The 21,876-nt window shown below is 44.7% G+C and overlaps 1 protein-coding gene across 5 annotated transcripts in view; it reads left to right on the top strand.

The window, feature by feature from the left end:
* LOC128347903 (kyphoscoliosis peptidase-like) overlaps window positions 1-16,919 on the top strand; it is a 34,068-nt gene extending 17,149 nt beyond the window's left edge. For 4 of the 5 annotated variants that reach the window (XM_053303211.1, XM_053303210.1, XM_053303208.1 and 1 more), the window contains 5 exons: window positions 2,598-2,706; window positions 3,951-4,050; window positions 9,750-9,935; window positions 12,331-12,521; window positions 15,701-16,919. In XM_053303211.1, coding sequence (XP_053159186.1) covers window positions 2,598-2,706; window positions 3,951-4,050; window positions 9,750-9,935; window positions 12,331-12,521; window positions 15,701-16,608 — 1,494 coding nt within the window. In that variant the 3' untranslated portion in view covers window positions 16,609-16,919. The remainder of the gene's footprint in view (window positions 1-2,597; window positions 2,707-3,950; window positions 4,051-9,749; window positions 9,936-12,330; window positions 12,522-15,700) is intronic. The other variant, XM_053303209.1, reaches the window with a different exon arrangement.
* The last annotated feature ends 4,957 nt before the right edge of the window (window positions 16,920-21,876 follow it).

The following is a 21,876-nucleotide window of genomic DNA, read 5'->3' as shown; positions in this document are numbered from 1 at the left end:
TATGGATTCTCTCCTCTCCCCCAGCATTGGCCCTTCCCCTGCATCTGACATCAGACATAAGTGGGGCGGAGCCATTGCTGAGAATGGAGCTGTGGCAGCCCCAGCAGAGTTTCATTTCCCCTCTCAGTTGTTGCTGGAATAGCTGAAAGGGAGCTCCTTCTCCTGGAAAGGAACTCCCTTTCAGTGATTCCACTAACCACTGACAGGGAAATAAAACTTTGCTGGGGTTGACACAGCCCCATTCTCGACACTGGCCCTGCCCCTTGTGTCTGACATCAGATGCAGGGGGTGTGGCTTGGAGCAAGCGTGCTTTGCACTTGTGAAAGAACTCTCCACCAGTCAGACTTTGTCCCCCGGCCTCTGCCAAGCTCCCTATGTCCCTGATTGGCAGTAATCGTGCACTATGGGGAAAGCTGGTATAGCTAACCAATATCTGTAAAATACTGTCCAACAAGGAAGTTTTTGTTCCTCCTTTTAAAGAGGAGAAAAGGTACGTACCCACCCTACCCATGATATACATGGACATTAATAGAAATCACTTTCTGAAGATAAAGTGGAACATAGGAACACAGGAAGCTGCCATATAACGAATTAAACAATTGGTCCATCTAGCAGATTGAACTTAACATTACGAACATAAGAACAGCCCTGCTAGATCAGGCCCAAGGCCCACCCAGTCCAGCATCCTGTTTCACACAGTGGCCCAACAGATGCCTCTGAGAAGCCCACAGACAAGAGGTGAGGGCATGCCCTTTCTCTTTCTGTTGCTCCCTTATCTACGCAGACTGGCAGTAGCTTCTCCAAGGTTGCAGGCAGAAGTCTCTCTCAGCCCTATCTTGCAGATGCCAGGGAGGGAACCTGGAACCTAGATGCTCTTCCCAGAGTGGCTCCATCCCCTAAGGGAAATGTCTTACAGTGCTCAGTCATGTAGTCTCCCATTCACATGCAAATCACGGTGGACCCTGCTTAGCAAAGGGGACAAGTTATGCTTGCTCCCACAAGGCCAACATTTCACCCCAGTGCTATTTGTCACTGTGATAAGTATATATTCCCTCAAAATTAAGGGGCAACTAGAAACTTCCCATACATAATTGCAAGCACAGTTGCCATCTGGACTCTGCTCTGTGTTGTCCATAACTTGGGCAAGCCAATATTTAACAGGCACATCTTCAGTAAGGAATATGAGAGCTGTGGCAGCAGTCTACCTTCCATGGTTGCTGTAGGTAGCAAGGGAAATGCTCAAGCAATTTCAACAGTGAACAATTTAAATGCCAGAGAGAGAAAAGGGCAATATTTTCAACAACTTCTCTCCTCTTAATCAATCTGACAAAATGTCTTAAGGTGATTCTGCTGTAGGTTATGCTCAGCTGTGGAGAGTTTGTACTCTGAAGGCGCATGGAACACCAGAACACAAAGTCCGAAGTAAAATTTACACCTTTCTAGAACACAAAGTCCGAAGTAAAATTTATACCTTTCCAGAAGCACTATGTGTTGTGTTTTTGCAGAGTGGGACTATGCACCACTTATAATTTGTTCTGTGTTGTTTTATTGTAGTAGACTTATCACCAGAATCTTCACTCCATTATGTATGAGTAATGCCAACCAACACAGTTGCTAGAAAGGGCTGAATGACACTAAATAACAACAAAGATATTTAGTTTATAGTAATACCTTATTAAGGTCTGTCTGATATATCCTTTGAGCCCTGAATGAAGCACCACAAGGTTAGGATTCCACCCCACACATCCACAACAGGAAGAGACCTGCCCCAGAATTTACTACTAGGTGGAGCCCAAGAATAACTAACCATGAATATACAAATACTAAGAGCATATCAACGCTATAAATCTAGATTGGTTTTTATGGCAGTTAGGGGTAGGCGAACTGGTTCGGTTCTAACCCTGGGTTGACTCGAACTGGGGCGGTTCAAGTGATCCGGGTTCGAACTGAACTGACCCCCCCAAAGTGGGGTGCCAATCTGAGTTTGAACTGGACGGGTTCGGGGGTCTACTTGTAAAGGGGCAGAGGGGCTTCCTAGAACTAGAGGGTGTGGGAGGGGAGTCAGGGCTACTTACGTGAATGGTCGGGGGTGGCGGTGGCTCCCCCCACCCTCCTTCAGAGTAGCCTGGGCCGGCTGCAGCCTGGTTTGGGCCTTCTCTGGCCTGGTTCAGGCCTCCACACATGCGCGGAGGCCTGCACATGCGTGGAAACCATTTTAGTGACCATTTTATTTAATCAGTTCTGTGCACATCCGTAATGGCAGTATAACTCCTTTGGGTTTTTAAGTGGTTGCAACATTATCGCTCAAGCCATATTTTGAATCTCCAACTTTAATATGTGCGGAAGAAATCAGAGTTCACACCAGACAGGTTACCAGGAGCCTCACCCCAAATCAATCATATGATAGTTCAAATGTGCTAATGATTGTATCAAGCTCTAGAAAATATGTTGGCAAATGTGGGCAAAGGTCAACAGTTTCTGAACAGCAAGTGCTTCACATCCAATTAACTGGACAAGACAGTTGCTACAAAGGTAGAACCTTGGTAGTCCTCCACTTTATTAACTTTTACAGGATCTATTTTCCCTTTCTGAAACAGGTGGATGTCAAGGACAGTATAGAAACTCTGGTGAATACCCTGCTCCAAAAAGCTCATGGTGACCTGGAGAAGGTCCGAGCCATTTGGATATGGATTTGCCATCATATAGGTAAGTCGAATTGCCAGCTTTTTTTCATGACAGAGCCTTCAATGACCACACAAGAGACAGGCCTTCAACAGGTGAAGCTTTTTTCTGTCACTGTAACTCCATGCAAGGGAGACGCGTCATCTGTTGATCTTTTGCCAGAAAATATCTCTGCATTGCATGAAGCTACTTCTAACTGTTAATTTGAACTAGTCAATTTTTTTTAAACTGATCTACTAAAGCAACAAAATTTCCTGTCCCGAGCACCCGATCTCTGGCTAAGATCTACAGCCCCAGGAAGCCATGGGATGCCTGTTGTAACTTGTTCTCCTTTTATAGCCACTATGGGAACTGCTTTAATTCAAAGATGCTTTTCAATAAAGCACTACAGAGCCAGTTCTAGTTTCAATGGCGCCCCAGGTGAGATACATCCTCAGGCACTCCTTCTCCGTCACTTCCCCCTGAAGCTGACACCGGCATCGGGGTGGCACCAGTGCGGCTGTGGGTGTGCGCGCCCATGGCTGTGTCTTGCCTGAGCAGCTGCCTGTCTTCCCCCATGCAGCTTCAGCTTTCCAGCTGCTGCTGCTGCTGCTTGATTCTGTAGACTGACAGCAGTGGTGGCAACAGCCACAAAGTTATTTTTTGAGACACCACTCCAGAGCTGTTGGGCAAGAGCCAAGTGTCCTTTCTCTCTGACAATCAAGGACTGACTGTATACAGGAGCCTCCATACCTGATTTCGTAGTAGTCCCTGGAATTTTTAGAATGGACCTTAGTGGCTGGAAAGCTGTGGGTGGCTCTACATGAAGGAGGACAGGTAGCACAGCTCCTGAAGCTGATGTCGGCATCGGAGGCAGTGCTGCCTCTCTTCCTCTTTGCATAGATGGCCCCACATTTCCAGCTACTGCCACAGCAGCTTGGTTTTGTAAATCGGTTTCTGGCAGTGTCCAGAAAGCGGAGGCCGGCTTTGTGAAGGGGAAGGGGGCAGTGCCAGGGCTGTGTGCAACTGGAGCCTGGTGCCCTCACAAGCCTGGCACCCCAGGCAGCTGCCTGGAATGCCTTGCCCTGAGACCAGCCTTTAAACATGGATATTGAACACCCTTTCACAGAGGATAGACTGACTCAAGATAATCCACTTTCTCTTCACCATCTGTGAACTGATTCATTTATCAGATTGACTGGAAAATGTTTTTAATTGAAGTGTGGCTGCTGAAGCCCCTTGTTGACCCTGTATCTCCATCCATTTCACCATTGTTTTTATTCTTCTAGAATACAGTAAAGCTGAGAAGTCATATGAGCCAGCTGATGTATTTCGGTTACGAAAGAGCATTTGTGCTGGATATGCTGCCCTCTTTCAAAAAATGTGCAGGTATTCACAGTGTGCCTGATGGAGCAGACTTAGAAATGCTCAGTCAAGTCTCCAGATCCACATTTTATTTCCACATTTTTTATTTTTATTTCCACATTTGACTCAGGGTTTTTGTTTTTTTTGGTCACTGATATTTGGTCCCCACTGTTATAAATTGGGGCAGCCCTGTAGCCAGGGTGGGTCAGTGGGTGGCCTGCCTCACCTAGAGCACTGCTTCTCCCCACCTAGGGGGTTTCCTTTTTAACTTGTGACATAATGACAGCTTGTTTTAAGAACAAGAATAATTGTAGGTGGGTTGTTTGTTTTTTTTAAGGGCAGGTGGTACTGGTGCTCCCTGCAAAGGTCCAAAAGTCTGCTCACTCAAGATTTCATTTGTCTTGGTGGATTTTTCATGATCACAATGACCCTGTTATTAGTTAAGTGATCCTGAGAAAATTCCTTGTGTAGTAACATGACCCTTGAAGTGTTAAATATTAGAACTTTCTATTGTGGTCTAGATAAAGTCCCCCTCTTGGACTTCACTTTGCTCTTATTTCAAGACCTCACTTGAAATATCATGTCCAGTTCCGAGTCTCATATTTCAAGAAGCTGAATTGGTGGGCCACTGTGTGAAACAGAATGCCTGACTAGATGGACCTTGGGCCTGATCCAGCAGGGCTGTTCTTATGTTCTCAAGAAGGATGTTGATAAATGGAAATAGGTTCAGAGTGTTGCAGAGAAATTACTTATCCTCTATAAGTAATTTAACAGGAAGCCAGTTTAACTGAGAAACAAGAGTTTGATATTTATTACTAACTAAGTGTAGGCTAAGAAAACAATAAACAAATTAACAATCTCTTATGGAGAGAGAGCGAGAGAGCGCGCCTCTCTGTTTCAATTCAAGGCAACAAGTGAACAGCAGGCAAACAAAAACCGTCACTCTACCCCCAAGCCAGTGCATGGATACATTCAAGCCAGAGGCGTAACTAGGGAAAACGGCGCCCGGGGCAAGCACTGAAATTGCCCCCCCGCCCCCCCCCCCCAGCATACATCTGACTGATGTATTCATGTTTCAGAAAACTTTTATTTTAAAAAATTTTAAAATTACAAAAATTACCAAAAATTTCAAAATGTGATAAATAACCAAAAATGCGATAAATAACCAAAAGAGGCTTACTAGCAGCACAAGGCAATGTAATTGGCATTTTAGAGCTGCTGCAGCAGCAACAGATACTAATCTTAGTACAGTTTTCAGCTGTTGCTTTTTTCTGTTAATTTGCAATTTAAAGTTACTATTACTTAAGGAGCCTACAGTTCTTTAAGATCAAGGGCATACCACACATAAGCAAAACCCCAAAGTATTCCATACAACTCAAAATAAGAGAAGTAAATCCCTTTTCCTCTATCATTTTAACTACTCATCCATCCCAAGATAAGAAGGCTAATGCAGAAGTTGCCTAAAAGATACTCTCTCCAGTGAAGCAAGTCAAGAAAACCAAGAGTTTATAACCCTCAAGAAACAACTTCTGCTAAACTTATCAAAGCTTCAACAACTTCTAAATAAATTCCACTTTAAAATAATAAAGCAAACAACTTCTCCTAGCTGCATTAAGGAATATATTTTAAGTTCTCCCTTGAGCTCTTGCTAAAACATCTGCTTAATTCCCACCAACCCCCCTTCCAGATCTGGAAGGGGATCTAGTTATCAGAAACTCCTCTTCTTGTTTAAACCCAGAACTTCACACTTGTTTTTAAAGCTCAAAAATTGCAGTTCAAGCAGGATTGGGCCCTATGAAAGTGATTCTAAAAGACATTTACAAACTAAGCCACTAAGAAGCAGCCAGCCCTCTCTAAATCCAGCTGAAGTTCAGTAAATCTCTTGGGGGGCGGGTGGAGATAAGAGCTACAAGGATTTGGGCTAGAAGCCAATGCATGATTGAATAAAGGACACGCGATGACAGAGAAGACTAGAACACAAGAACAACACACACACAGACACACACCTTGTCTTGGCTTCTCTCTAGTTGTCTGTGATGGACTTTTACTCTGATCCACAGCCCTTTTGTTCCTAAGCAGTCCAACAGCAGTTAACTTAATGGTTTGGGCCTATGGCCAGGTGACTATGCCTAGAGAATCCAGTTACATTCTACATTTTGTCCATAAGTTTTACTAATACAGACAGGAAGAAAATGATTCAGATCAAAGTCATTCCATGTGCTGAGCTTATATGTGCTTTCTGGGCAGATCAAAGTTAGAATGATATTACTATGGGATCAATCAAACAATCAGTTCAAAGTAAAACAGGCAAAGCCATATCTTACCCCACAAATTATTATACATTTTAACCAACAACTGACCACAAGAAATCTAATTTGCTACTAGCCCTTTCCAAGATTACCGTATTCTTTTAGCAAACCCTGCCTGTGGATGTGCCAGTTTTTGAATCTAAAAGACAGGCCAAACATATAAATTGTTCAGAATCAGCATGCTTACAGCAATGTTTTCCAAGGAACTGATAAATTTTTATATTATTTAATCAGTAAGTGGATAATGCTAACAAATATAGCAATACTGCTGTTTGACTGAATACCCCTGGACAGGTGTTAATGAAAAGTGGGATAAGAAAAATATATGCATACCTAATAATTTTTATCATAAATGAAGTGCTACCAACTTTCATAGTGATGTAAAAGAGAGAAAGTTAGAGACAGGTCGCCACTCTGAAGAAGGTTTCACTTAAAGCTGGCTAAGAGAGAGAAATAATGTATGTAGCACATGGTGCAATGACCACTGCCTCTAATCATCACAGTGGTGATAGCAAAAACGGACATTACAAATCCATTCCACTTTGGGGGGGAAATCTGTAACACTCACCATGCAAGAGCAGGGCTAGGAACAGGTATGTAACCAAGCAGCCGTCCCTCTTTGCCTGGCTCTTTCTCCTCCACGTCTGCCCCTGCTGCGGCTTCTGCCGGGTGTGCCGGTGCCGGTGCGGTGCCGTCCTCGTAGTCCTGCCTGCGCGCGCGCCTGCAGCCCCAACGCTCTCTCCTCCGCCGCGGCAGCACGTGCAGCAGGCGAGCCGAGCTGGGAGGAGGACGGAGGACGCACGCACGCACGCATGCGCAGTGCGACTCGGCACGCTGGCCGAGTCGCGCATGCATGCTGCGAGACCCTCCCATAAGTTCCTCTTCCTTGCGAGTAGTGCAACTGTGCAGCATGAAAATAGGCAGCCGCTGCGCCGCCGCCAAGCCAGTTAGCCAGGCTGAGGCCAGCAAAGCAATGGGGGGGGGAGGGACCGCTCGTGGGGGAAGGGGTGCCGACGCGCTCCCTTAACTGCTCTGCTGAGAGCTTGAAATTTTTTTATTAAAAAGGATATTTTTTTAAAACAAAAAAATTGGGGGGGATCGGCGGGGGTCATGGCGGCGCCCCCCATGTGACCCACGAGGATGGCGCCGGGGGCACATGCCCCCCTGCTCCCCATGATTCAAACAGAGAAGCATGCCCCATACTAATAACTGAGACAATGTCTATAAGAAAATCCCAACACAGAGGAGGGCAACAAAAGATGGTGCGGGGTCTGGAAACCAGGGCCTATGAGGAACCGTTGAAGGAGCTGGGTGTATTAAGGCTGGAGAAGAGAAGACAAAGGGGAGATACAAGAGCCTCTTCACGTATCTGAAGGGCCATCACATAGAAGAAGGAGTAGACTTGCTCTCTGTTGCAACTGAGGGCCGGACTAGAACCAATGGGCTGAAATTACAAGGAAGCAAATTTAGGATAGACGTTAGGAAGAACTTCTTTATTGTGCTTGCTATTCGACAGTGGAACAATCTGCCACATGCAGTGACAGCCTCTCCTTTGCTGGAGTTTTTCAAACAGAGGCTAGTCAGAGGCTACTTTTTATTTTTATTTTTACTAAGCCCATTATCTCAGTTAATGCTCTCTGTGCATGAAGGAGGAGCGAGGGGAAAAATCACGGCCTTTCTTTTCCACCTCACATCCAACTCCGGCAGTGAAAAGGGAAAAAACAAAACAAAACACCAGCTCACCAGTGGGCTGGGGGTGGGGAGGTGTGTGTGTGGGGAAATAAAAGAAAATAAAGGAGTAAGTCCTACCTAGAAATGTTGCTACCCCATTGAACAAGGAAGACTAGCTTCAGGCCTGTGGGGCATATTCAGATGTGCGCCTTCTGTAACCCAGAGAGACAAACTGAAAGTACTATGTGCTTAAAAAAATAAATCCAAACTCTGTACCACCATGGTCCAAATCCTGTGCAAAAAAATATGCTAAGAAGTCTTCAGTGCTTTTGTTTGCTTCTTGTTCTCTTAAAGATTAGAAGTTGTTTGTCACTACCTGCTGTAACTGACCATCCTTGCATTCACCCTGCAACTGAGGAGGATCATAACTCACAACAGGGGCATAGTAAGGTTGGAGTGGGCTCAGAGACAAGATTTTAAAATGCCACCCCCACCCCCCGCACTGAAGCTGAGCTCATGAAGTAAAGAAATCTTAAATGAGGCTGAAAATTGTGGACGATGCAAGTCATTTAATGGTACTAGAGAAAGACCTGCTGTTCTGGTAGCTCCAGGTCTTAACACTCACATCAGTCTCGGAGGATGAATACAACTGAAGGAAGCCGGGCGGGTGCGCAGCTGAAGGAGTCAGTCATGTGACTTGCCTCTGGGGGGGCCCTTAAGGCAGTGGGCCCCCAGACAACTGTCTCCCCTTGCCCTATTATAGTTACGCCCCTGACTCACAAAAGCTCATGCATTAAAATATTAGTTAGTCTAAAAGGTGCTGCCTTGTTCTTTTTTATTTTTAAAAATTGAATTGTCCTGCTAAAAATGAAATAGTTTCATAAAACTAAATCCTATTACCTGCATGCATATCAAGCAAAGGTGTGAATATTTCCTTATTCTGAATCTTGATCCTTGTAGTCATGGGATAAACAAGGAACAACACATAGGACTGAGACCATCCCACAGCCTATAGAGATCCTGCTCAGCCTGCCCTCTCCCTCCCCCCGCTTCTATCTCCAAACACTGCTTACATAATTTTCAAACCTCTCTCACATCTTAAGAGCTAGAAATGTACTTTGACCAAAATGTATCGGGCTGCCCAATTCTGCTCTCAGTAAGAATTGCTGCACTGACATGAGGTTTGTTATTTTGTATTGTTGTTGTTCATTGGTTTATTCTGCTTTCCAATGAAAAAGTTCTCATAGCAGTTTACACAGGCAAAACGAAGATGAAGAAAATAGGGGATGAGGCCATAGATCAGGAGTGGAGCATCTGTTTCAAATGCAGAATGTCCCAGTTCAATCCTTGACATTTCCAGATAGGGCTGGAAAAGACTGCTGTCTGAAACCTTCCCGCCCCCACCAAATATGCTGCCAGTCAGAGTAGACGATACTCAGCTAGATGGAGCAATGTTCTGTCTGACACAGTATAAGGCAGCTTCCTATATTCCTAAGATGGTCCCCTGTTCACAAATGGTTCACAGTCTTTACAAAAAATTTAAGCCACTGGAGAGATGCTCTGCTGGGGTTCAGTCGGGTCAGTTGCTCTCTCCCTGCTAGCCATAATGAAACTCACCACTTTGAAAGGTGTCCTTGACCCAGTTAGCAGGGATGACATATGTACGGCCATGCCTGTATACAATATAGATGAAACAGCCCCCTTGACTACAATGGTGTTGCTGAATCCCCTTCTTCCCCTCAGTATTGCAGGGATAGAATGTAAGAGATTGTTAGGATATTCCAAAGGGTCTTCCTACAAAGTAGGAAAAGACTTTAAGGACACTTATCATGCCTGGAATGCAGTTTATCTTGATGGAAGATGGCACCTGTTGGACAGCACCTGGGGAAGTGGCAGTGTGGATGACACCTGCAGCAAGTTTACTTTCAGGTACGTTGTTCAGCAGTAGGAAGTCCAGTCACAGGGTGGGATGAGTTGCATTGGGGGCACCATTTGCTTCTTGTGTTTGTTTTTGCTGAAGCTGCTTGCCAGGACTGATCACTATTAGTGGTGTACATGGAACCGCCGCTGTGCGGTCCGGCACTGAGGGGGGGTCTACCTTTAAGGGTGGGGGGTAGTAGTACTTACCCCTCCCGCCGCTCTTCCCCCTCCGGCGCTGCATTTAAGAACGAAGTTTTGGGGGCGGCAGCGTTCTTCCCTGCCGCCCCTGCACCCGTCGTTGCCCAGAGGTCTGGTAAACACAAGCAGCATGCATGTGACGTATGTGGCGCGCGTGCGCACAGCGGCAACAGTCGCGCGCGTGCCGCGACGAGCGCATGAGTGCTTGTGTTTACCAGACTTCCAGTAAGTACTACCCCCCCGCCCTTAAAGGTAGACCCCCCCCCAGTGCTGGACCGCCGGACCGGTCCGGTTCGTGCACATCCCTAATCACTATAAGCAAAACAAATTAAGCCATGGGGTGGGAGGGCAAGGAAGAATAGGCAGACTCTGACACTCATACATTTAATTTCCTTCAGTGGTTGTGTGCGATTGTCAATACTTACACCAACACAAAGGTCTGGACCCTTAATCTACACAGATTCTGTGTGCAGCATTGGTACAGATCTGGGGATCCTGGAAGTTAGATCATTATAACAGGGGATTTCTTAAACAAAGACTAACACATTTATCATTGCACAACCTTTGTGAGCTTCAAGATACATGAAGAGTTATCTTCAGGATATACATTCACTCACTCATTCACTCTATATGGAAAAATATATACATCAGTATAGAGAAAAGCATTGCAAACAGTGCAAATGGCCAGTAATAAAAGAGACACAGAACATTATTTATTTAACATATTTATATCCCACCCAAAACATGTCTCTGGGAGCTTTTATTCAGACATTACATTGTGTTGTACATGTATACAGATGTTTGCATACATGCACATGTGTACAGACTGTACATCCATTCAATTAAAAAGTGAACCTGGGTACACGCCCCTGAAACGCAGGCTATAAATAGGAAGTGTATTGCTGTGTGTGTGTTGAATATGTGTGAATAACTGTACATGCACACAGATCTGTAAGTTTGTAGACTGTATACAGATTGTACATGTTTTGAACATAACATGTGACTAGCTTCCTGCTCTGTGGCAATTCTATGTCAAGCTTCCAAGCAGGCGTGTAGCTAGGGGAGAGGGGGCCTGTGTTCACCCCTCTCCCTGGGGGCCTCTCAGACTGAGGGAGATAATGAAGAAAATAGGGAGGAGTGGAGTTGGGTCCCCCGGGTTCTCTGAACCCACCTGCTCAGTTATAGCTACACCCCTGCTTCCAAGCATATAAAATAAGCATGGTGATAATTCACACAGGAATTGATCTTCTATAATAAACAGAACCTCTGTGTTCTATTGGAATAAAACTCTGAACAACAGGGAGGGTGGCTATTGCCTTCATATCCTGATCTGGATGTATCTTTAGTCGTCCTATCCAGCAGGGCTCTTTTGCTTTCAAAGCAGCTGAGGAAGGGGGGAAAGTCAAGAAGAAAGGGATTGTACTCTGAGGATTGTACTTTTAGGATAGCAAACCACTTTATTTCTTTTTAATATTTATTTATTTATCATATTTATATACCACCTAATATGTGTATCTCTAGGCGGTGTACCTAATCCAAAATACAACAAATATAAAACAGAATAAAAACAAAATGATTTCACAGAATAAAAACAATTAAACAGTTTAAAAATTATTGTAATTAAAAGCTGGAGAAAACCGGTGTATCTAGAAGGTCTTTTAAAAAGCAATCAGAGATGGAGAAGCTCTTATTTTGACAGGCAGCATTTTCCAAATCCCTGGGGCAGCCACAGAGAAGGCCTGGTCCTGTCAAAGTAATAAGGTACTTAATGAAATGTGTAGTTTGCTTCACATAAACATATCATATATTGGAAACAATTTAGGCACAGTCCACTGGGCATTTCAGTGGGGCTTGAGCAGGAGAAATTGGTAGTGGCTTGCCCCTTTAGAAACTTCTGTATCTTATGCCTATCTCAAGCTTTTTTCTTAAATTCCAAATAATATAATACAATTAAAAGCAGGAAATTGGAAATAAACACTTCAAAAAGTTAAGCAAACTATCTGCAGATAGCTTTTCCTGTTTATTCCTTACCCTTATCCCCTGCCTGTGGGCTTCTCGGAGGCACCTGATGGGCCAATGTTCAGGTGAAACAGGATGTTGGACTAGATAGGCCTTGGGCCTGATCCAGCAGGCTGTTCTTAAGTTCTTATGTTGTGAATCACTGCTTTGTTGTGCTCCAGTTGATATCACTTCCTCCTTGTTCCAGATACAAAGAGTTTTACTTCCTTACCCACCCTGCTCTTTTTATTAACAATCACTTCCCCGATGACCACAAGTGGCAGCTTCTGAACCCAACTCTGACCCTGCAGCAGTTTGGAGACAATATGCAGTATAGAACTAAGTTTTACTCATTGGGGCTGCTTGCAGCATCCCCAGGAACCTCAGTCTTTGAAACAGGTAAAGTCAACAAGAAGTATTCAGAAGTATTCTTTTCTTCTTTGTTATTAGCAATTTGCCCTGTGAGAAGTTCAAGTTTTTCTACAGGGAACCAAGAGTTCCTTAGGATATTTCTTAGGAAAGAAAGCATAGGGCTGCATGAGCTCCTAAAAATCTCCTCTATTTTGTGAGCAGGAGGAGGGCATATAAGCATACACATTCAGAGACAATGAGTTATAGAATACCAGTTGGTGGGGGCAAAACAAGCAGGATAGGTTTGTGAGCATCCTGGAAACATCTGGTTGGCTACAGCACAGAACCAAAGAGGACGCTGGACTAGAAGGACTTCTGGCTAATGCAGTAGGGTAGTCTTATGTTCTTTTGCTTGTGCCACCCCGAAAACCAGTCCTTCCCAAGTGCTACTCCGGAAGTCCCTCTTTTCTCTTTCTTGATGTTGGCGATGAGTAAAACACCAGAATGCAATGGCTGACAGCCAGACTAAATGACTCATGAGTAGTCCAATTTAGATTACTATTAATATTCAGTAACTTAGTCGATGTCAGCCAGTGTTTCTGTTGGCTGGGCCATTCAATCAATGATACCTGGCAAGAGATGGGGGAAACAAGAGGCTTGCAGGGGCAACTGTGAACTACAACCCTATGATTCAGCTGCCAGCTGCACTGAACAATCAACAAGGAAATGTACAGCTGCATTAGTTATAGTAAGGATATAGCTACAGTATAAGCTTATATTAGCGTTATAAAACTTTAACTGTCATGGCTGCCCTCAAAGAATCCTGGGAACTGTGGGTTGATTAATATTCTGATAGACATCCCTAAACTCCTTATGGAATGATTTCCCCCATGATTTCTTGTGGAAGCTGGAATGATTGTTAAATAAGTGTAACTCTGAAGTATATAATTATGTTAAGGATGAGACAGATATGGCACATTCCACCATTATAACCAGAAATAATTGGGGAGAGGAGAGCTGGTCTTGTGGTAGCAAGCATGACTTGTCCCCATAGCTAAGTAGGGTCTGCCCTGGTTGCATATGAATGGGAGACTTGATGTGTGAGCACTGCAAGATATTCCCCTCAGGGGATGAAGCTGCTCTGGGAAGAGCAGAAGGTTTCAAGTTCCCTCCCTGGCTTCTCCAAGATAGGGCTGAGAGAGATTCCTGCCTGCAACGCCAGTCTGTGAAGACAATACTGAGCTAGATAGACCAATGGTCTGACTCAGTATATGGCAGTTTCCTATGTTCCTAAATTGGGAGGGCACTCGGTACCTTGGTTTATAGTTAGAAAACGGCTCAGTGAGTTGAGATTATCATTAAATACTTCTAGAGGTAAAGTAATTAATGTTGTTAGTTTATTGATCTTATTGACGAAGCTTGCTTACCATTTTCAAACATTTAGAAATGGGCCAGATTCCTTTTAGAAAAGAAAAGTTCTTGGAGGAAGAGAGCTGGTCTTGTAGTAGCAAGTGTTGGAGATGAGGTTCCAGTGCATCAACATTTTGCACCAATTATCCTAATGACCACTAGGGGCATTGGGAGCAAAGGTAGCTAATGAGGGTCTCCTTACCTCTCCCTGCTTTCCTCTGCTCTATGAGCCCTGCTTTGACTCCTCAAGTACTTCCCATAGTGAGTCCGTCGTCCTCTTCCTTTCCTCCTAGAGAGAAGATGGAATCATCTCTCTCTCTCTCCCTCCCTATTCATTATGTAGCTGATAGATAGGATAGGTCTTTCCTATCCCTGGTATATTTCACTAATAAACCTATTTCATTTAGAATCTACAGTGATCTCCATGTGTGTTACTTAAATAGCTGCAACAACTATACTCTGCACTCTATAGCTGGAGTGGTAGCTTCCTTGGTGCTTTGCTAAATAATCGCAAACCCCAACAGGAAGCACAAATTACCCTCTTTGCTAAGCAGGGTCCACCCTGGTTTGCATTTGAATGAGATACTACATGTGAGCCTTATAAGATATTCCCTGAGGAAATGGGGATGCTCTGGGAAGAGCATCTGCATGCAGAAGGCTCCAAGTTCCCTCCCTGGCATATTCAGATAAGGCAGACAGATGTAATGCCTGTAATGTTGGAGAAGCCACTGCCAGGGTGTGTAGATAATACTGAGCTAGGTGGACCAATGCTTTGACTCAGTATATGGCAGCTTCCTGTGTTCCTAAAATATTATTTTTTGGGATTAGGCCAAACCTTCCAATCTGCTTCCCTGCCTAGTTTTCTCTCCAGGTGGCAGGAAAAACAGGGCTGGAGAGAGAGATTAGTACTGGAGCAGGTGAAATCTGTAGGGGATATGCCACTGCACCCCACTGCACACAGGATCTCACCCAGCCCAGTTCCTGGCAGGAGGTAGCTAAGGGGTTGGCCTGGCTCCTGGGAGCCTGGAAGAGTTTCCTACCTAGATGGCTGCTCGGGCTTCTCCTGCTTGTTCTTGGGTAGAGGAGTGAGTGCATTTAGTTTTTTAACCAGCAGAGGCCTTTAAAAACAATTAATTCAAGTTGTAGGACCATAATATACTATAACTGTACTGTATGACATGATGCTGTAAAGTTCCAGTTTGGTGGGTGTGGGGAATGAAGGCAGAGCGGGCAATAAATATTTGTGGGGGAGGGCGCCTTCTACTTCTTGCTACTCCTTGGAGTCATCCTTGTATCCTAGTTACCATGGAGGGCAATCAAACTGTTTTAGCCCCCTTTCAACTGTGATCTTTACCACAGGAGACTCCACTCTTTCACAGGGCACCTCTATAGCGAGAGTGTGTGGCCCTCTATAGAAAGCAGAGCACAGGAGAACTCTGGAAAATTCACTGAACATGATCTTCTGTGTGAAGAGAAAAAGAAAAGTTCACACACTAAGGGTGTGTGAAGAAGCACCCCACAGAAGGTGTGGGGGGGTCAATTATCACATCCTAGGAAGATAATTCTTTGTGCAACAGGCCTAGAATTCAATGGGAGTTTTGATATGTGAAGGAGGCTCAGCGGATATTCCCCTGGCATCTTCATCTGAAGTGTTAGGTACAGATGAGTTGAAGGTAGCAGGGTTGTTCCTCGCATACCTTGACATGCACATTAGATAATGTCCTTCAAGTCAAGGTGGCCGAGAATTCCTTGAGAAAGTAATTCATGGGATGGATTTTATGGCCATTAACTAAAGTCAACTTTGTCTTGTTTCACAGATAATGGCAAAGCAACTGTTTTCATTGAGAGCTGCTCTCCAACCTTCTTCCAGTCCACACTTAATGGGGTAAATGACTGCTGTTTAACGACACTGCAGAGGAATGGAATGAAGCTGGAAGTCTATCCCCAGAAGAGAGGGACCCATTGTTTGAATATTTATGCCAAAGCTTCAAGAAGAGAGAACTATAGCCATGTTTTAGAATACTCCCTGAAGTGCGGTTCTGTTCACAAAAGAATCTGCTTGCCCACAGTACTCATCCAGCCTGTGGGGCCCAGCTGGCACAGTGAAAAGAAAGGGATTCTGAGGGCCTTGCCTTGCCACCCAATAATCCATACTGATGATGGGCGTTGTGTTGTCACTTTCACCCAGAGTAAAAATCTGGACTTCTTTGTCACACTGGACTCTGATACCAGCAGTGTGCTAGATGCTACAAGGAGGCGCCATATCTGGAAAACCTGTCGAGGAAACCAGGTGGAATTAAAGATTCACCTCCCCCATGCAGGGGACTTTGCCCTTTCTATCTGGGCAAAGAAAATATCTGATCCAGTTAGCTATGACTGTGCTCTCAGCTACCTCGTCTCCTGCTCAAACACATTTGTGAGATGGCCAGTTTTCCCAAAGAATTTTACAAATTGGGAGGATGGTTTTGAGCTAGTAGCACCTCTTGTGGGTATACTGCCAAGCAGCTGCATGGCACAGTTCAAGCTCAAGCTTCCTGGTGTAGCTGAGGCATCTGTTCAGTGTGGAGAGATTCACCCATTGAGTCTCAGTCAAGAGGGTTTCTGGGAAGGAGCTTGCCATACTTCTGGTGTCTCAAAGGTGATTGTCAGAGTGTCCAAAAATGATGACAATATTTTCTGGCCCTTGTTGGAGTACAAAGTAGAGAGCCAACAAATGAGCAATTAATGGCAGTGGCTTTTGTTCCTAGATGTACTCACCCTGTTTGAGGGGCCACAAACAGGATGCCTCAAACAGGATGCCTTTGAGTACAGGGGAGTAATCAGCAGGAGAAAGGGCATGCTCTCATCTCCTGCCTGTAGGCTTCCAGTGCCATCTGGTGGGCCATTGTGTGAAACAGGATGCTGGACTAGATGGGTCTTGGGTCTGATCTGGCAGGGCTGTTCTTATGTTCTTATGGGCCATCTCTATCTAGCCTTGATACAGAGGGCAATTTTAGGTACTTTGTAAATAAAATAAACAAACCATCTCTCTCTCTCTTTCTCTCTCTCTGTCTCATTTATCATCATCTCATCCCCATAATATGAATATGGGTAATCCTACACCTATCAGTTTGAAAGCAAAATGGGCCCACTCAAAAGTAAAGTCGTGATTTTTGCATTATTAGAAGATTCCCCAAGGATTCAGAATTACATTAGTTTTTTTAAAAGGGCATTTTAAGAATCAAGAATAGAGGCCTACAAAGACTTGTGCACTCTAGCCTTATTCACACGTAATGTTCAACACTCGTACAGTGTGCACTGGTACAGTTCTGTACACAGGTACAGTGTTTACACATCATGGTGAACACAGATATAGCAGTTTGCTTCCTATCTGTACTATGCTTATGAGTGACCTGTACTATGCTTCACTTTGGAAATGAACTCAGGTACAGTCATTCACACAAACACACACATTAGTGTACAGACCACATCTGTGCTCTCGTAGAACATAATATCTGAATAGGGCTTCTGATTTCCAAAACTTGCAAAGTGTGGAGGGCAGCTGAGTCACAGAATACTGAGGCTGTCCATTGGAAAGAAGGATGAAAGAAAAGGAACTGGCCAGCTTGAATCGCATGGGACGTGTGGTGTGGAATTAAATTGTGCTTCTTAAACTACACAGGGAGATTTTGTAACAGACCAGGCCTGATCTATATACTAAATATGCTCATTAGCTAGTATATAAAATAGGTCTGGACCAAGTTCTTTTATATTGGTGACCACGTTTGATAGGGACGCAAGGAAGAAAGGAGACCAAACTACTCAAAAGAATTCAATGGGCTTTATTGAGTATAAAGACTAACAACATAATCTAGCAAAGCAGAAAGCAGAACCTTCTATCCATATTAGCAACAGTATTTAAACAGAGCATCCTAACCCCTACCAATATTCACCTGTGTGCCTAACTAACATATGTGTGTGCATTAAATCTTCCTAAAGGCCAAAACAATTCAGATACAGGCAGAAAGGGGGTTGAGAGAGGCTGAGGACTAGCATGGTATTTTGAGGAGATTAGTAGAGGGAAAGAAGGGGGGGAAGGAGAAGGGATCAGGGAAAGGATGTAGGGAATTCCAAGGAGCAGCATATTTACCCAGGATCAGAGGCTTGAAGGTGGAGGATCACTTCAGTTGAAGGAGTGAGGCGCTCGCTGAGACAGGAGCTGTGCAGTTGCTCAGATCAGGCAGCTTGGGCAGCAAAACTCAGGCATTGCTGTAGTTTCTGTTCATGAACAGAATTCCTGCTTTGCCCCGCGGCTTAGCAGCAAATTCTTACCTCCCCACAGACAAGCAGGTTCCTTCCTTTGGGTGAGCAGATTGCCCGCCCAGATGATCACTGGCTACTGTCAGTAGCTCTGAGGGTTGGGGTGCCGGGACACGTCACCCTGCCCCTCCCTCGGAGCTACAATAATGCACCATGCAAGTGCGTGGTGCATTAGGGGAACCCCCCTCTGTCGAGCTGACTGGGATCCCCACCATCTTGTGGCTGCAAGCAGTCACGGCTGACAAACCATCACAGAAATGTGGTTAGGAGAGTGCTCACTCTCCTAAACTTGTTTTAGAGGGTGGCTGCCTAGGCAGGTTTGCCGCTGAGGTGCCGCCGGGATCAGGTCCAATCCAGGTGGTACACACACACACACACACACGTGCAAAACCGAGCTGGGCTTCCTTAGCCCAGTTTTGCATGTGCGTGTGAATAGCTTCGCTATGTCACTGACCTACAGTCCTTCCCCGAAGGGACATATCCTGCAGAGCCCTTATTTCAGACTCCACCCCTGTGTAGAATCTGAGAGGGAAGGCTCCACCCTGAGGTGCCGCTGAGGTGCCGCCGGGATCAGGTCCGATCCAGGTGGTACACACACACACACACACGTGCAAAACCGAGCTGGGCTTCCTTAGCCCAGTTTTGCATGTGCGTGTGAATAGCTTCGCTATGTCACTGACCTACAGTCCTTCCCCGAAGGGACATATCCTGCAGAGCCCTTATTTCAGACTCCACCCCTGTGTAGAATCCGAGAGGGAAGGGTTGTAGCACACAAGGATCAGGCAGCAGAGTATAATTAACAGCATTATCTAGACCCATTTCCAACTGGCTTTAGAGCTGGCTATGGGGTTGAGACAGCCTTGGTCAGCTAGATGGATGACCTTTTACCGGGGAATCGACAGAGGGATTGTGACTCTGCTGGTTCTTCTGGATCTCTCGGCGGCTTTCGATACCATCAATCATGGTATCCTTCTGGATTGCCTGGGGGAGTTGGGGATGGGGGCACTGCCTTGCAGTGGTTCCGTTCCTATCTCTTGGGTAGACTCCAGATGGTGGAGCTTGGTGACAGTTGCTCCTCAAAATGGGAGCTGTCATATGGAGTCCCTCAGGGCTCCATTCTGTCACCAATGCTTTTTAACATCTACATGAAACCGCTGGGTGAGGTCGTCAGGAGGTTTGGTGCTGGATGTTATCAGTATGCTGATGACACCCAAATCTACTTCTCCTTTTCATCTTCAGGAAATGTCACTCATTCTCTAAATGCCTGCCTACAGGCAGTAATGGGCTGGATGAGGGAGAACAAATTGAAGCTGTATCCAAGCAAGACGGAGGTGCTCCTTGTGGGGGCTCGGAATCTGAGGGGTGTGTTAGATCCTCCTGTGCTGGATGGGGTTACCCTCCCCCAGAAGGAGCAGGTGCACAACTTGGAAAAGTACTCCTGGACCCAGGCCTCACCCTGGTATCTGAGGTGGAGGCCATGGCCAGGAGTGCTTTCTATAAGCTTTGGCTGATTCGACAGCTGCGCCCATTCCTTGAAGAGGATGACCTCAAAACAGTGGTACATCAGCTGGTAACCTCCTGGCTTGACTATTGCAATACGCTCTATATGGGGCTGCCTTTGTACATAGTCCAGAAACTTCAGTTAGTTCAGAATTTGGCACCCAGACTGGTCTCTTGGGCAACCCGGAGAGACCATATTTTTCCTGTTTTGAAACAGTTACACTGGCTGCCGATATGTTTCCGGGCAAAATACAAAGTGCTGGTTATTACCTTAAAGCCTTGAACGGCTTGGGTCCGAGATATCTTAGAGAGTGTCTTCTTCTACATGATCCCCACCGCACATTAAGGTCATCTGAGGAGGTCCTTCTCCAGTTACCACTGGTTCGTTTGGTGGCGACTCAGAGGGGGGCCTTCTCTGTAGCTGCTCCCGGGCTATGGAATGCACTCCCAGCAGAAATTCGCAATCTTAATTCGTTACTGACCTTCAAGAGAGCCCTTAAACCTATCTGTTTGGCCTGGCCTTTCGGGGTTTTTAATTAGTTTTAATTTTTTTAAAGCTAACCTTGTTTTCAGGCTTTTAATTGTTCTGATAGTTTAATTGTTTTTTAAGATGTTTTAATTGTTAATTGGTGTTTATAGTTATATTTCTGTTTTAATTGTTGTTGGTTTTAATGGTTTCTGTTTTAATTGTAAACTGCCCTGAGCCATTTCGGAAGGGCGGTATAAAAATTGAATAAATAAAAAAATTAAATTAAATTAAATTAATGGAGAAAAATCTTTAGTACAGCAAGGCAAATGCAGACTGCTTTCCTGCTCCTGCTTGTGTTCTATCTATCCCACCTCTAGTGGGACAGACTACTTACAGACTAGACTGTAACTAGAGTTTTATTTTAGAGCTGGGCTGGATCGATGTAATAATTGGAAATACAACACGCTACAAATGAGGGATCCATGCAAGAATATCATCCACAGGTATTAAGAAACATTCATGTTATTTTGTCAGGTCCTGGAACCACTCAGTCAGTGATGAAGCTGCCCAAACTCACAATAATATCAATTCAGCTGGTACTTCCTTCATGCTGCACCTGGCTATATAAACATCTCTTCTCTTGGCAGCCTTCAAAATAATCCTGTTGCTTAAGTATTTATTGTTATAGAGACAGAAGTCAACTTGGGTATGATCCACTGATGAATATGGATCATGGCAACAGTAATTGCAAACCAAACAGAATAGAACGGATTAAGAAGTATTAAGAGTTTCCCTCAACAAGGAAACGAGGCACTTCCAAGAAACGTCAAGATAGAAAGATTCTCTCTCACTTCCCTTTTCCGGCAAAATATAGAAACAACGGAGTGTCTGTTCAGCATCTATCCTGAAAAGGTAACTGAATATGCTGATTTGTTTGGGTGTTTAAAAAAAACAGCATTTTCTAAATGAAAAAAATGATTGGCTCATTAAGTGTTTGATTGGTTAGCAGCTGGTAAGCTTTGCAAAGAGGATGTTGAGGGGTGTTAGAAGAAACGTATCCCATGCATATCCAACCCTAGGGGGAACTGTGAAGGAGGTCACAGAACTACTACCGTTACTTTCAACAAAAGTGCTCCAAATGGTTTAAATAAATAATAAATAATAATAACCCCAAAGGACTCGCAGTCTAAAAGGAAACATGAGGTAGACGCCAGCCTCAAGCACTGCAGGGATGCTGTGCTGGGGTTGGATAGGGCCAGTTGCTCTCCCCCCTGCTCAATAAAAAAAATCACTCACCACTTTAAAAAGATGCCCCTTTGCTCAGTTAGCAGAACACAAATTCATTGCTCTTTGCTGAACAATGACAGAGGACTGGGCCTCTTTAGTTTCTTTCTTTAACAATGAAATACATGGTGCTCATCTTTTGTGTGTGTTCTTATTTTACGCATTCAGCTGCATTTTTATCAATAACAATATATAAACTCTTGGGGTTTGTAATTATTTTTCAAAGTGCCCACAAGGAAGCTACCCATTCCAGTTACAGAGTAGAGTGCAGAGTTTTGTTGCTGCAGTTATTATCTAAAGAACATGCATGTAGAGCGCTTTCCAGACTAGCTGCTCATCAGCAGCAAAATGCTTCCATTTGGGCAAGTCGCATTCGAAACATAAACAGTCTCGCAGCAACTAACAACCCGAAAAAACAGCAACTTTTTCATGCCGGTCATT

Source organism: Hemicordylus capensis, chromosome 2 (assembly GCF_027244095.1).
Source record: "Hemicordylus capensis ecotype Gifberg chromosome 2, rHemCap1.1.pri, whole genome shotgun sequence".
Lineage (NCBI taxonomy): Eukaryota > Metazoa > Chordata > Lepidosauria > Squamata > Cordylidae > Hemicordylus > Hemicordylus capensis.
The sequence above is the reverse complement of the archived record's forward strand: the minus strand, read 5'-3'. Positions and strand labels throughout refer to the sequence as shown.